The 16,867-nt window shown below is 40.5% G+C and overlaps 1 protein-coding gene across 1 annotated transcript in view; it reads left to right on the top strand.

Moving 5' to 3' along the window:
- The window catches only part of LOC140366886 (uncharacterized), a 28,578-nt gene extending 21,022 nt beyond the window's left edge, over window positions 1–7,556 (top strand). The window contains 5 exon segments of the mRNA XM_072453086.1: window positions 591–603; window positions 1,852–1,896; window positions 4,851–5,004; window positions 5,623–5,639; window positions 6,415–7,556. Coding sequence (XP_072309187.1) covers window positions 591–603; window positions 1,852–1,896; window positions 4,851–5,004; window positions 5,623–5,639; window positions 6,415–7,443 — 1,258 coding nt within the window. The 3' untranslated portion in view covers window positions 7,444–7,556.
- The last annotated feature ends 9,311 nt before the right edge of the window (window positions 7,557–16,867 follow it).

Genomic DNA, 16,867 nt, shown 5'->3' with positions numbered 1-16,867 from the left:
CTAATCAACATATTAATAGTACATTGATATATTTCAGTGACAGAAGCCAACAAAATGCTCAAACTAGTGCCAATCAGACCATCCTCCAACACCAGCTTTACTTTGATTTGTATTTAACAAAGAAAATCTAGGTATAATTTAAAATGTGTTTTTCCTCTGTGCAGAGATTGTTTCTATTTGTTGGATTTTCTCACCGGATGTGACGGAGTTTAGTCGAGCTAAATGGGATGAATTTGCAGAAGCTTGTTGCAAAGACCTAGATAAGGTTAATGAAGGTGCAGTAGATGAGTGAAATAACGGTTTGTGTGAAATTATTGCGTGTAATGTTCAGTTATATATTCCAGAAAAAAAAGGCCCAAAACAAAAGGTATGTGTGCCATGGTGGAACAAAGAGTGTAGCGAGGCAATTAGGAAGAGGAATAAAGCATATAAGAGACTAAGGAGGCAGCCAATTGAGCATAATGCAGTAGAATATAAGAGGCTAAGAGCTGTTGCAAGGAGAGTTATTATTAAGAGTGCAAAGAAAGCATGTTGGAGGAAATACTGTGGTAAGCTGGGTGCGGAAACCTCTGTTCATGAAATTTGGTCAGCTGTAAGACGAATGTCAGGGATTAAACACTTGAGATCTGTTCCGCTGTTAGAAAATGATGGAGTCGTTGAAGGAGAACTGGTTTCATCAACGGCTTTAGGAAGGGGAGGAGCCCCATGGAGTCAGTATTATCTCTAGACTGTGACATTATAAAATCACATGCATGTAAAGAGGTTCTTGTTGCTGTGTTCTTGGATATTGAGAAGGCCTATGACATGCTGTGGAGGGAGGGGCTGATCATTAAACTGTATGATGCAGGCATTCGAGGCACTTTAAATTGGATCAGGGCATTTTTACAAGACCGTGGTGTTCAAGTCAGAGTACTTGAACACCACGGTCTTTATCTCAAGTAGTGAGTATTGATAATGGCACGCCCCAAGGGAGTGTAATGAGTCCAGTTCTGTTTAATGTGATGGTCAATGATATTGTTCTAAATGTAGGGGCGGGGTCTGGGATGTCTCTGTTAGTGGATGATGGGGCTGTGTGGAAGAGAGGGAGGAATGTCAAATTAGTTTGAATAAGGTGCAAAGGGCATTGACTAGTATTATGGAATGGGGAAGCCAGTGGAGTTTGAACATTTCTGTGGAGGAAATTTTGGGGAAAAAGAGGAAGATGGTAAATGTCGGCCTGCAGCTGTAGGACAAAGCACTGGAAAGTGTTGCATCATTCAAATGTTTGGGGTCCACCTTGATGAAAAGATGACATGGAGAGGACACATTGGGAAAGTGGCAGATAAATGTAATAGAGTAATTAATGTAATGTGGTGTCTTTCTGGTTGTAACTGGGGGTCAGGCAGAACCACAAAGTGGTGTGTGTGTGTGTGTGTGTGTGTGTGTGTGTGTGTGTGTGTGTGTGTGTGTGTGTGTGTGTGTGTGTGTGTTCGTTCGTTCGTTCGTTCGTTCGTTCGTTCCTCAGACTGTCGTAGTCCGTAAAAGTACTCCTTCCATTGCTTTGGTGTTACAAAGCCCATGAGGTCATGATATGTCTTTGTGACTAGAATAGTTGTTGTTGTTTCAGACAACAACCGGCTTTATTCCAGGGAGACTCTTCTTCATCTTCCTCTCCTTCTTTGACGTTCGGTGCTTCCACCGTACAGCTTTATGTGATTTAATCTGATGATTACTATGTGCTCCACTAGGAGGCGTCACTGTTTTGTGTTGCAACTTGTCGCTGCTTGATGACGTCAGAAGGATCTACACTTTGATGTAAGATAGACGCTGTTTTCGCTGTTGCTGACTTCTGTTTAATCCTCTCAATAAAAGACATTTAAGTTCGTCTCCAACGGCTCCAACTCAACACAGCCAAAGGTAAGTGGAGAATGACATTATATTTGTACAGGAATGTGTTTCATTCACTTCCAGCGTTTAGGCCAACGTTTTAACTTGTTTGTGACGTTAGCTAGTCGGCTAACGCTACAAACCTAAAACATCAACTCAAATCAAATGAAAACTCTTATCGGCTCGGCTGGATGTGAAGTGAATTACTGAGAGTGTGTTTCTACTATTATTTTACACATTTAATACTGATTATGAAAGATACAAGAACGTACAAGAAGTACTAATACGGATTAGTAATGAAAGTAAAAGTAAATCATATGTAGTCAAAGAGGTGAGAAGAGTTGTATTTGAGTTGATTGTCTCCAGAGGTTCAGTTCCAGGTTGTTTTTCACTCCTTTCTTTCATGTGCTTCAGACATGAAAATAAAAAGCATAGTTCCTTATGAAATACACTGAAAAGTAACCAAACAAACTAACACCCTCAGCATCGAGAGATAACCAAGTAACTGTTGAATTAAAACAATAAATCATGAGATAGAATACAATTAAGTGAGATAAACCAAAGTGAAAGTATCTTCACTGAGATTAAGCCCATGACACAATTTCTTTACATTTGATTAAACTCTCATATTAAAGGTCTGTTTTTTTTAAGTAGTGCAAATATTCAATAAATAAAACTATTGGCCTTTTATTTATATCATTTGATGAGTCATCGTTAATTACATCCCCAATTGTTCTTTTTACATATTGACAAAAAAGTCACGTTTTAGAAGGTTTGAGTCAAATTTCCATTCTTTCTTTGATATGGATCAACAGGAGAAAAAGTGGGTGGAGCTTGTGAACAATATCGACAGCTTCTGAACACAATAAATAGTTTATAAGATAAGATATTCCTTTATTGTCCCACATGGGGAAATTTTATTGGTGCAACGCAGGTAGATACAGAGGTAGATACAGAAGAACAGATCACTTATAGGAAGTCTGAAAAACACTTTCAGTAGAAGATCTCCTATAAACAAATAAAAACTCCCATAGACAAATAAATAAATACATAAATACCATTGCATGTGATCACGACAGTAATTGCACATGAATATGTGTCACGACAGCACATAGACTGCACATGAATTTCACAGCAATTGCACATATGACAGAATTGCGCATGGTTAGGTCAGTATTGCGAGTGTTCAGTACTAACAGTGTTTGTTATAAAGTCTGACAGCAGCAGGAAGGAAAGACCTACGAAACCTTTCCTTCACACAGCGAGGGTGGATCAGTCTCTTACTGAAGCCGCTCTCCAGAGCGGACAGAGTGTCCTGCAGGGAGTGACACTCATGGTCCAGCATAGATGTGAATCTAGCCAGGACCCTCCTATGCTCGCCACATTTAAAGGCGAGTTTATTTGTAGAGCACATTTCATACACAAGGCAATTCAAAGTGCTTCACAACAGGAAAAATGCATTCAAATCACAAAGAAATGACATAAAACAGTTTAAGAATTAAAGAGAAGAGTGCAAAGAAAAATGATTTCAGTCATATGTACAGCTAAACAAAACTGTTTTTAGCTTAGATTTGAACATTGTCAGAGTAGAACCTGTCTCACATCTTCAGGAAGAATGTTCCAGATTTTAACTACATAAAACTTAAATACAGATTCCCCATGTTTAGTCCTGACTCTGGCACCAGCAGGAGGCCGGTCCATGTTTAGTGCTGACTCTGGCACCAGCAGGAGGCCGGCCCATGTTTAGTCCCGACTCTGGCACCAGCAGGAGGCCGGCCCATGTTTAGTCCCGACTCTAGCACCAGCAGGAGGCCGGTCCATGTTTAGTGCTGACTCTGGCACCAGCAGGAGGCCGGCCCATGTTTAGTCCTGACCTTGGCACCAGCAGGTGGCCGTTACAGTCTAATCTACTGGAGACAATCGCATGGATAAGTCTCTCCAAATCTGGTTAACACAGTATATTTTTGATTTTGGCATTGTTTTTAGATGGTGATATTATTGATTTGATGTGGCTGTTAATGTTCAAGTCTGAGTCCATTTTTACCTCCAGATTTCTAATTTGGTTTGTGGGTTTTAGAGAGAGACTCTGGAGGTGACCGCTAACACTTTCTCTTTGTTTCTGTGGCCAAAGACAATGATTTAACTCTTGTCTGATTTCAGCTGTAGAAAGTTGTTTTGCATCCACACACTGATCTGTTGGATGCAGTGACCGAGGGAATCCACTGGTCCATATTCACCTGTCGACCGTGAAACATAGATCTGACTCGTCTGCATCATTTTGATAGGACACATTTTCACTGTGTATCAACTGACCTAACGGCAGCATGTAGAGGTTGAACAGAAGGGGTCCCAGGACTGATTGTTCGGGCACCCCACAAGTCAGGGGCATGTGGTCTGAGACACAAAGTACTTCCTTGTCTTCCAGATAGGACCTTAACCAGTTTAGGGCAGTGCCAGTGATGCCCACCCAGTTCCTTATTGAGAGAAAATCTGAGTTGTAAACAACCTTTTCAAGGACTTTGCCCCAAAATGTCAGATTAGAGATGGCCCGGTAATTACTCGGTACAGCAGCATCAAGACTGCTCTTCTTTAGGAGAGGCTTTATGACCGCAGTTTTCAAAGATATTGGTAAGGATCCAGATTGAAGCGACATGTTAACTACATGAGTGAGTGGTGCTAACAAAATGTTCAGCACAGACTTTAGAATTCTGGAGGGTCACACATGGAGCCAGCATGTAGATGAACTCAGACTGGTGATGATCTCCTGGACAGTTTTGTCAGTTACAGGTGCAAAGTGAGTTAGCTCTAAGTGTCTAGTTGGTTTTAGTATTATTTTTTGCACTGTGTCCTGACCCTAGTCTCAGTCCTGGTCTCAGTCCTGGTCTCAGTCCTGGTCTCAGTCCTGGTCTCAGTCCTGGTCTCAGTCCTGGTCTCAGTCCTGGTCTCAGTCCTGGTCTCAGTCCTGGTCTTGTTCTCTGTTTCAGTCCGAGGTCTTGTGGATCCCAAACAAACACTACTCTGGGATCTATGGTCTGATGAAGCTGGTCCTGACCAAGACTCTTCCGTTGGAGCTGCAGAAGGTCATTGTCCTCGACACAGACATTGCCGAGCTCTGGGCCGTCTTCCACAAGTCCAGAGGTACTACACCAGATGACCTCCCAACCTCCTAACCCTAACCTTCTTACAGTGCTATTGGTGCCTCCATGTATGTGCCCAAAGTGTTTTTTGATTGATTCCTGCAGTCTTTAGCTAGAGAACAATGTCTCTCCCTTTCCTCGGATGTGCAGACGGACGGGGCCTACCCACAGGCCTAACCCTACATTGTTTTGTGATGTTTTTCATTTGTTATGAAGACTGTGCAAGTGCTTGAAATGGGATTATTGCTTTTATTCTTTGATAACTTGGCATTCCTGTGTGCCGCTGTGTCATGCACTGTGTACCGGCCTCTGTTAACACCCCCACTTTCTCACCTGGTGGGCGGGGCACACAGGCTCTTGCTGAGACTACGTCATGGGGTGGGCGGGGGAGGCGGATCGCCCTTGGCGAGGGTGGGGGCGAACCTCAAACTAAGCCGTCTGCATTTCCATGTTTGTGAGCGGGGTCCAAGATATGGGTGGTATTTCATTACTATTGTGTTATGGGTGTTGCACAACACTTATTATGATTAAATAGACTAGGAAACAGGAAAAAATGCATGATACTGGATCTTTAAAGATCCCAAATGTTTTTGCTGAATGTTTCTGTTTGCTTGTTCAGACATTAGTCACTTGCCTGTCACAAGACGGTTGAAGTTATCTCTGTTGTGAACTGTTGCCCTTTTAGTGATCTGACCCAAACTACCATTTTTAGAGCCAATTACTTTCCCAGGAATATTGTGTAGGATCATTGGGACCCCTGCTGACCAATTTGTGCCATGACTAAAACATATTTTGTCTCCCCAACATTTTTCATGAGTGTTTTTGTTGTGTGTCTCTTGAAGAAGAAAACAATGTGCTTTTGTTTTAGTCGAGTCTCTCAAACCCCTAGAATTGAGAGATGCCGTGTGGAGCGGGCTGCGGCCTCATGAGTTTGAGTCCTGCTTTCACCTGTTTGCTGCATGTCGTTCCCCAGTCTCATACCCATTTCACGCTGCACTGTCCCGTCAAAGCCTACAAGCCAAAAAATCCTTTGGGAAAAAAAAGTACTCGGATTGTAAAATACAAAGGATCAAACACGACTCTCCCACTTCACACACATTCACACAAACACATTTAATTGTTTCACTGTATGTTCATTGATGTTGCAACATCTTTTTGCCAAAACGTTGAATGTAAACATGTTTAAATGATAGAGCTCTGGGTCAGACTGGTTTGATACTGTCGGTCCTCACCCAAAGCCAGAGCCTGTTACACTGTCCACATTCTTATAGAAACAGTAAAGTCCTGTTCATTCAACTCACTGAAGCTTGTGAAAATTACTCTTATTTTTTCCATAACAACACCACTCTCAACGGTGATAACTATTATTACTTTACCCCTTCTTTTTCTGTGTTCATGGCAGATTTAAAAGTCCATCAGAAGAATGGGTTTCACCTGTGACCAGTGTGGAAAGACATGGAGCTTTGCTTCTGCACTCAAGAAACACTACAGAACTCACACAGGAGAAAAGCCATACGAGTGTGACCAGTGTGGGAAAAGTTTTTCTCATACAGGTGCTCTCAAGACCCACTCCAGAATCCACACTGGAGAAAAACCTTACAGGTGTGATGTTTGTGAGAAGGTGTTTTCAGACTTAAGCAGCTTAACATCACACATGAGAATCCACACTGGAGAGAAACCTTACAGCTGTGATGTTTGTGAGAAGGCATTTTCAAGATTAAGCAGCTTAATATCACACACGAGAATCCACACTGGAGAGAAGCCTATTAAGTGTGACCAATGTGAAAATGCTTTTGGGACATTAAATGACCTCTCCAAACATTACAGAACTCATACAGGAGAAAAGCCATACGAGTGTGACCAGTGTGGAAACCGTTTTTCTCAAGCAGGTGCTCTCAAGAAACACACTAGAATCCACACTGGAGAGAAACCTTACAGCTGTGATGTTTGTAAGAAGGCATTTTCAAACTCAGGCAGCTTAATATCACACATGAGAGTCCACACTGGAGAGAAACCTTGCAGGTGTGATGTTTGTGAGAAGGCATTTTCAAACTCAAGCAACTTAAAATCGCACATGAGAGTCCACACTGGAGAGAAACCTTACAGTTGTGATGTTTGTGAGAAGGCATTTTCAGAGTCAAGCAACTTAATAAAACACATGAGAGTTCACACTGGCGAGAAACCTTACAGTTGTGATGTTTGTGAAAAGGTATTTTCAGAGTCAAGCAGCTTAACAAAACACATGAGAGTTCACACTAGAGAGAAACCTTACAGTTGTAATGTTTGTGAGAAGGCATTTTCAGACTTAAGCAGCTTAAAATCACACATGAGAGTCCACACTGGAGAGAAACCTTACAGCTGTGATGTTTGTGAGAAGGCATTTTCAGAGTCAAGCACCTTAATAAGACACATGAGAGTCCACACTGTTGAAAAGCCTTAGTTTTATCAGATGTATATGTTTTCATATCAAACACCTGCTAATGTTCATGTTTTACGTTGAATGAGCTCGTCACCTGGACACTTTTTTTTTTTTTTTTTTAGAAAAAAAGACGTTTCGACTCATCCAAGAGTCATTCTCAATTTGAGGATCTAGTTTGAGAATGCAGATATCTATTCTACTCTGAGTACGCCCTGCCCACCAGGCGGAACCTACTGATGAAGGGTGTTTACAGTTTCACTTGAGCTTACGCTCCATTGTATCCTAACTGTAAAGGGCTATCAAACCCTTTTGTTAGCTGACTTTAGCTCCCTCATCACTTTGTACCTGATTAGCATCAGAATGGTCAGACTTCTCCTGCCCCATGGCTTCAAGACACTATTGTATACGACAGGTATATTGAACCTTAAACTTCCATTTCTGTTCAAAGAGGGATTCTCTTTCTGAACAAAATGGCCGCTGTAGGACATATGTGTCCAAAGAGACCCTTTAAAAGACATGACCTTTTCATCATTCAAGACACTGTTGCAGAAAGCAAAGCAAAATGTTGGATGGGTAGAAGAATGTTCCCCATCCCCCATGGACCAACAACACTGTCTTCACCACACCCCCCTCCCCCCCTTTGGGTCAACACCTCTGATAAAGAACAGAGGACACCAAATGGGTCCAAGGACCTGACCCCTGTGGAGAAGTGGAATCATCCACTGTAACAAATCCTCTTGTTCTGCTGGATGGAAACTTTCTCAGGATTAAGTTCTTAATGACTGTATTTCACTTTTAAACTGACTTAACGTTTACTGTGTGATCTAAACTTGTAACTAAATCATGCTTTACTTTAGTTTGCCTTAAGAGCTGTGTTTGCAGTATGTTGTTATGGTTACATGTAATTTTGCTGGTTTTGGTTATATTTGTCCAAATTAGGAATATGTTTGACTGAGAGTACGTCCACTCGAGGCCACACCCCATTCACCCCAAACTAATCCAAAATGGTTCCAATTAATGATTAGGATCGAGTTTGGCAAATAAATGTTTCTGAATATTCATTGTACATTTTTAATAAAAGTATTCTGGCTAAAATATGAGAGTTTATCAAGTACTTTTAGCCTTTGTCAAACATTCACTCACCAATGCAAGTTCCTAGTCTGATTTTTGTTCACTGACAATGGCAATAAAAAGTTTTCTGATTCTGTTTTCACACATGTAAATGAATTTTCAAGTTTGACTGTGCGTCCACGTCATCGGGAGTTAAGTTAGTCACATCTTTGATATTAAAATGAAGTTCATGTAGAAGTTCCTCCAAATTACCAACAAGATGTGACAACTGCAATAAGAGATGCACACATTTCTTGAATACTTTATAAACTATTCACTTTCACATGTTCATTTATGTATTACTTTAGTGGAGGGCATATATATATACTTGGGCCCCTGACAAAACATCACCCCTGTGGACAGCTGGTGATTTATTCAGTCTACTTTTTTTATTCAATTTTGTCCACATGTGATAAAAGGAGCTCTCAAGCTGCTAGATATGTTGTACTTTAAAAAAAGGGAGTGTCTACAGAGCCGCGGCCGAAACTGCCATGTTATTTTGTGCCGCGGCTCCTGAAACTGCTGGGCCATTTGACCGCGCCGCGGCTCTGCAACCACGGCCTTAAAAGAAAGCTGTCACCCACTTATTTCAAGTTAAATCAATCATTCTGGAAATAAGTCAGTTTGTTCTCCAAACCCACAAATATCCTAGAACTAACCAACATATTAATAGTACATCTATATATTTAAGTGACTTTAAGCCAAAAAATGCTCAAACTAGTGTATCAGACCATCCTCCAACACCAGCTTTACTCTGATTTGTATTTAACAAGAACATCTATGTATCATTTAAAATGTGTTTTTCCTCTGTGCAGAGATTGTTTCTACTTCTAATCACAATAAATCAGACACAAAAATACAAAATTACAGAGAGTCAGCTTCAGTCCATACAGTGGTTTGTGCTCCAAAGGGTCAGAAACTCCTTTAGTTTAGTCACGCGTTTTAGGAAAAATAGGCCCCCAAATGGGTCAATTAAAGGTACCTGGTGAAGGATTCTGATTGGTCAATCGTTGCGACAGGCCGCACACATCACCACATCGAGCCATGGGGTGTTTAAAAAGGGTTCCAAGGTAAAGTCTGACCTTTGGCATGAAGCTGGAGGTATAGATTTACTTGTAAACAATTTTGACAAAGGTCAGTGTCAGTGGTCAAGGCTTTCCAGTGACGTGTTTAATGGGGAAAAAAAAAGAGAAATGGTTAATTATTTAATCTTACAACAATTACAAAAAACAATAATAGGAGACATGAAAATTACCATGTACAAATGTCAACAAATCAAGATCATGAATTAATCCATTCCGGCTTTGTATGAATGATACTGGAGCTCACATGTAGGAAAGAATTCTGTCGCATGGGCGTTCAGCTGTGGTTGCGCCGGTGGCCGCTTTAGTGGCTTTAGTATTCATTCCAGAGGCTCTTGATATTTTACTTATGGCAAAGCTTGGACATTTTCTCAGCTATTTCATTGATCAATTCAGACTGTTTCTTTCCGCAGTTTTTCTGTGAGCAGTTTTTGTCTAGCGTCTAAAGCTGCCAGCTCAGCTTCAGCTTTCCAACAAACAGAAACTCTGGTGAAGGAACGATTGGACCTTTTACTCCCATCATTTAAAATACTATCCTTTGGATGCACTTTATCCTGGGCCCTGTGTTCAGAGGAGAATGAAGTGAGAGATTCCTCAGTGCGCAATGGCAGATCATTGTTTTCTGTAGTTGGTGGTGGTGGTTGATTGAGCTCATTTGCAAGAAGAGAGCTAGGCCATTGGCTGAGATCTGTAGGAGCCCCAGAAAGCAAGTTTCGTTCCACCGAGCTGGAGAATAGACACTTTTTACATTTTCATAAAGGTAATATCATAAAGTATTCACACAAAAAAATCCACAAACCAATTCCCTGCAGTTAATGAGAAAATTGATCTTGAAGTTGACTAAAATGCGGGGAAATGGACGTTTTACCCTCGAGTCATATTTAGTACATAATAAGTCAAGAACCAATTAAGTTACAAATAAATATTTTATTAGGCATATAGTTAAGTCTCCAGACTATATGTACAAATAATATCAAGGTTGTAAGGCAAGTGGTTTGATAATGGGAATAAATGGAAAATGCGAAAAATCACTATTTACACAGGTATTCAATATTTACACACATCAAGGGGGTGAATATTTCAACCTCAGGGGTGTTCAAACTAGGCCCCTCTATCAATCTGCAGTACTTACAATTTGAATCCCTAAAGAAAAGAATAGGCGTATAACGACAAACAACATGATACACTTTTCTGTCAAAGGTTGTGCCCGAGCAGCGGTCAACAGTTAAACAATCAGCGGTCGGGGGCCACAGGGTTTGAATGACAGGATGATCTTTTAGAGCTTTATGAACAATGATACCAGCCGTAAACAGTTTTTCGGTCTCTGATGCTGCAGAAATCATCTCAATAACATCAGATGTAGAAAGTGTTTCTACATAAACTATGTCACTCATATTCTGCTGTTGTGGTGTTGGAAGGTGATCTGTGGATAGTCTACAGAGAGACGGCATTTCAACTGATCTGTTCTGAAAGCAGACAAAGAATATTTAGATTTTTTTCAAAATCTAAAAAAAATGTATGATGCTGGTCCTTTCAAATTCTAATGAGAATAACATTTTATCATAAGAAAAGTTGTTGGTATAAACAAAATATGCACATTTGAATTTATATTGACATTTCTACCACTTGGTGTCATTCTCAATAACTTCTACCTGGTATGGGTTTAAGCAGGGTATAAAATGGAAGGTTTTGTGAAAACCTTCTTACCTATAAGATGTTGCACTAGATCCTCGTTTTTTCGCTTTTTCACAGTTTTCTTGAACAGTCCAAGCTTGTTCATTCTCATGATTTCACCACTTTCTATCAGCGGTTTCGTAATGACATCTTTGCAGAAAATGTTGTATGTTGTGGTGTACGGATGGTTTCGGGTGCTGAAAGAGACATTTAAAATGGTTTTAGAAAAAGGGAAAATTGAATTTACCTTAGGCTGCCATGAAATGAATGGAGTTGGAAAAAATCATACTTTCCAATGTGGTGTAACTCTAATAATTCTTGTTATATTAAGTATAACAGAGATAATCTGTGGCAAATCATAATGACAATAACATAAATGTTCATCTTTACCTCATTTTCCCAATTGTCTTTGATAAGAGTGTAGCTTTTATAGCAGTTGTAGTGGTAGTGCACTTCTATAGCGGTGCAGTCTCTTTCTCTAATGTGGAGTAATATTGACTCATCCCGTTTCACTTCGGCAGCATTTCTGGGTTTTCTTGCAAAAAATGACAATTTTAGTGAGTGCTAATCTATTTATTTCACCAGAAAATTCATTTTGACAAGCCTGCTATATTTCATGAAATGTTCTTGAATGATATTTTACATACCAAATGATTCAGGGTCAGCCTGGACAAGTTTGTCTTTCTGTCCTTTTCGTCCCACTGTGATATCGCTGTCTAGTTCTTATTTCATATGATACAAACTGCAGGAATAAATGTTGTTTGTCCTTGGGGCTTTTCTACTCCACTACTCGCAGATCTTAAGTCTTTTGGGAAAAATACATTCGGAATATTCATCACTACTGGAATCTACAATGATGACACAAAGAATAAATTCAATGATGAATAATTTATCATTTTATACACTACTTGTACAGGAGTGAAGGTGATTATTTCTACTCACCATTGCTTGATTTAGTGCGGGTTTCTGATGGTTTACATGTCTCTCTCTGGCATAAATAGTTGCCGCTTCTCGGTGCATCTCTTGTAACACGAGGGTGGTACTGTGGTACTGCAGTACTGTAGTACTCTGTAGTACTGTAGTACTGTGGTACTGCAGTACTGCGGTACTGTAGAACTGTGGTACTGCAGTACTGTAGTACTGTGGTACTGATCCCCCGAGTGTCTCGTGTTCACAGTCCAACATGCTTTCCACTTTTCGACGGCATTTGCTTCTTTTCCGCCGAGTTCCAGCCATTCCTTCGCAATCCTCCGATATATATTCCATGTTGGTTCGGTTAGGACCTTAGTCTGCTCATTATCAGTGTCGAGGATGTGCAAACAGCACAGATATTCCGGTTCATGTCGCTGTGAAGACGAGGAAACACAACGATCAGCGGCCATGCTTGTTTACATACAAACCGCATCACAGCAAGCTGCGCGCAAGGTTTTCAAGGTTTAATCAACGCTCATTGGTCGAAATTGCGTCACTGTCACATCACTGCATACAATTAGTCCGCGGCGCTAACAAAAATAGGTTTGTCTTTGTGAACCGATTACACGAAAACGATAGCGAATATTTTTGTGTAATTTTGTTTTGGGGGTTATTGTTACGAGCTTTATATTAAACAATGTCAAAATTGTATTCTCCACCTCGGTGGACCAGAACTAAACGATAGAAATTCTAGCCGATGGCCTAAGCCTTCAGGTCAGGGAACAAGGAGGAGCTGAGGACTGTGCAGAAGAAGCTGAGTAGGAAGATCAGGCAGGAGGAAGCCAGCTACAAGAGGAGGATGGAGGAGCAGCTGCAGCAGCAGAACATTCAGGGAGTGTGGAGGAGCCTGAAAACCATCTCAGGCTTCAAAGTTCCCCCTGTCTAGGCGGAGGAGGACCTACAGTAGGTGAATGAACTGAATTCTCACTTCTTGAGATTTGATCAATCACCCACTCCTCCCCCTGATCAGCTGCACGCTCTCTCTTCCACAGCTGGACAATGGTCCACATCCGTTCCTCTTCTGGCCTATATGGACCTGCTTTCTTTACCTCCTTTCCTGGTTTCATAATGGGGATAACCACAGATGCCTCCAAGCATCCGGAACACACCCTTCTGTCCACACATTGTTTATCAATGCAAGAACTTCCTGCAATACATCTTCTTTTTGTTTTTAAAAAATGTCATCCCCATCTTTTCCTGGAGCAGTTGGACCGCCCCCATTTATCGCCTTCACCAGCTCTTTCAAGGAGAAAAACAAATGAATAGGATCAGAAATATCCATGTTTATTTCAAGTTTGTACGGATGATTATCTAACATTGTGTTCCTCCTATTGATCCCTACATCCCCCAAGTTTGCTCCACTGTGGACGAGCTGAAAAGCTCTGGCTGAAAGATCTGCCTTCTGCCTGTTGTTGACTTCCATCACTTTCTAACACTTTCTCAAGCGTTTAATCCCTGACATTTGTCTTACAGCTGACCATATTTCATGAACAGAGGTTTCCGCCCCCAGCTTACCACAGTATTTCCTCCAACATGCTTTCTTTGCACTCTTAATAACTCTCCTTGCAACAGCTCTTAGCCTCATATATTCTACTGCATTATGCTCAATTGACTGCCTCCTTAGTCTCTTATATGCTTTATTCCTCTTCCTAATTGCCTCGCTACACTCCTTGTTCCACAATGGCACACATACCTTTTCTTTTGGGCATTTCCTTTCTGGAATATATAACTGAACATTACACGCAATCAGTGTTGTGCCTGAACGCGTTCATTGAACGAAAGTTCATGAACGCGTTCATAATTTGGTGAACGTGAACTGAACGAACAGTATTACTGCTGACGAACGATAATATGAACGCGTTCATTCTGGTGTCAGTAAACTGCATGTTCGTTCTTTTTATTTTCTTTCAATAAGATGTCAGATTTCTAGAGACTTCCTGGCTAAAAACACACCATTAAGTTGCCCAAAAAGAGCCTATGCCTGGAAAGTGTGAGAGCTCCGAAGTTGTAGAGGCCGATAGATAGCGGAGACAAGACAGATTTCAAGTGTCGCACCACACTGCGCATGCGCATCAAAACAAAAAGCAGCATGAAAGTTTTCCCTCATGTTTTTGAGAATATACTGTGGGGTTGAAAAGCTACAACTGCTACTAGTACTACTACTACTAATACTACTACTACTACTGCTACTAGTGTGGGCTGAATGGACAGCAACACATGAGAGAAGGCTGTCCCTTCAATGTGAATGTAAATCCTGGTTGGGTAAGGATTCAAAATTGGATATGAAGATGAAATCTGACACATATTTTCAGCATTAAACTAATAAAATAATTGCTGCCTGTGGTTGTATATGGGGAGGGAAATACTTTAGAAAAATTATTGCATAATATTGAAAAAAATAACTGAACTAGTTCATTTTTTGGAGCTGTGAACTTAGTTCAAAACTTTGAATTATGAACTATGAACTGAACTAGTTCATGTAGAAAGTGAACTTTCCCAACACTGCACGCAATCATTTCACAAAAACTGTTATTCCACTCATCTACTGCACCTTCATTAACCTTATCTAGGTCTTTGCAACAAGCTTCTGCAAATTCATCCCATTTAGCTCAACTCTAAACTCCGTCAGATCTTGTGGGAAAAGAAAACAAATCGAAACAATCTCTGCACAGAAGAAAAACACATTTTAAATTGTACATAGATTTTCTTTGTTGAATACAAATCAGAGTAAAGCTGGTGTTGAAGGACCTTTGGTCACAGACAGACCTTTTATCTTTAATCATATTTCATCATGTTTTTATTACATTTCTCTTCTGAATGACTGAATGGTCCGCCCCCCTGTCTGCGAGGTTTGCACCGACATCTGTCCTCCACTAGAGGAAGCGCGTGTTACGTGAAAAGGCTCTGAAACGACAAACCCAGGACTAAACTAGGACAAAACCAGGACAAAACCAGGTCTAAACCAGGACTAAACCAGGTCTAAACCAGGACTAAACCAAGACTAACCCAGGTCTAAACCAGGACTAAACCAGTCTATAATAATATTTAGTTGATGATGATTTCTCCAAATGAGATAGTGATGACTATGTTCCAGCAGACGATGTATTCAATGATCAAAGCTGTCAGTTTGATGAGATGTAGTAAGTTTCATGAATAACAAAACAAAGACATTCCCCAATTTCACCCAACTACTTTATTCAGTCATGTAACCACTTATTCTCTGCGTTCAACAGATCATCAACATGATTACTTTTTATTTTCAGTTTCATCACCATACAGTGTATTTCAATGAGGACATTCTTTTATCATCAGTCTCTTTACGTACATGATGTTGTTTTTGATACCTGCAAGGACAGCAAAGAGAGACTCATGGAAAAGTACCAGGGCATAAATCTCATTTCAGGAGCTGATGCCCGATGACCCATGGGTCATTGTGCAAAGTTTGGGAGTTACAGTCTCGTGGAGCGAGCCACAAATAAGCTGATTTCAGTTCAACTTATTCAGGTGAGATATTACTTTAAACATACTTACACATCTTATGGAATAAATGAAAGCTTAGAAAAACTGTTGATTATACCATCTATTGTTTAGAGCAATGAAACCCTGGGAAGCTCTTACATGGAGCTTGAGGCTCTAAAACGTTGTCGGCAAGAAGTTGGGGACCATCCAATAACAGCTCTAGTGACAGACCGACACAGACAGGAGGCCAAGTGTGTGCGAGAAAGTTGGAAAGTGCCTCATTTCTATGATTGCTGGCATGTGGTGAAAGATAATTAGAATCGAAATGTCTTCTTATGCCATCTTGATTTCCTAGTTTTCACGCCTTATATACTTTCAGGACTCAGTGAAAATCTGGATGCACTGTCAATAAAGAAGGGCAATGAGAGTATCAAGGAGTGGATAAAGGGGATAACATAACAGCTGTATTGGTCCATAAAGGAGAAGTGGTTATGGACCATTGACCACTTGCAGAACATACATGAGAAGTGTCAAAGCCATGGTCCTGGCTTGAAGAAGAAATGGTTCAAACCAAGTATATTCTTCTCTTATATTCTTCATGATACAGAAACCAACCATTGTCACAATTTAAGCGAAACATTTTTTCAGGTAGAGAATGCTTCGTTGAGTTGGAGGAGCTCTTAACAAAACCTCATTTCCTAAAAGATGTTGTCAAGATGTCCTCATACGGTCAGACAAGTGGAATAGAAAGCCGTCATAGCCTTGTCAACCACTTTGCTCCAAAGATGTACAGCTTTTCATACCATGGTATGTGCAGCAGGTCATTTCAACTTTAGCACCTACTGTTCCCTTTTATTTTTAAGTGTCTTAGCTTTTAATTACAGGGTCTATCACTTTAGTTTTATTATAAGATTCTTCTAGCAGCCATGCACTACAATGAAAATGCTGGTAGGCCCTAAGCCATGACAAAGGCAGGTTCTGCACAATACAGCATTGCCTTAAACATATTCAAAAAGAGAGGCTACACCATGAAAAAGGTCCTAGTTGATGCATCTTATCATAAGTATTATCAACTCAGGATCTGGAAATGTCAACATTTTCACATTGCTAATGATGAATGTCATTTTTCATTTCAGACAAACATTTTA

This window comes from Eucyclogobius newberryi, unplaced genomic scaffold (assembly GCF_026437365.1).
Source record: "Eucyclogobius newberryi isolate DKJ021-1_F unplaced genomic scaffold, fEucNew1.0.hap1 SCAF_2, whole genome shotgun sequence".
In the NCBI taxonomy this organism is placed as follows: Eukaryota; Metazoa; Chordata; class Actinopteri; order Gobiiformes; family Gobiidae; genus Eucyclogobius; species Eucyclogobius newberryi.
Note: the sequence above shows the minus strand (reverse complement) of the source record. Positions and strands in the feature narration are given on the sequence as shown.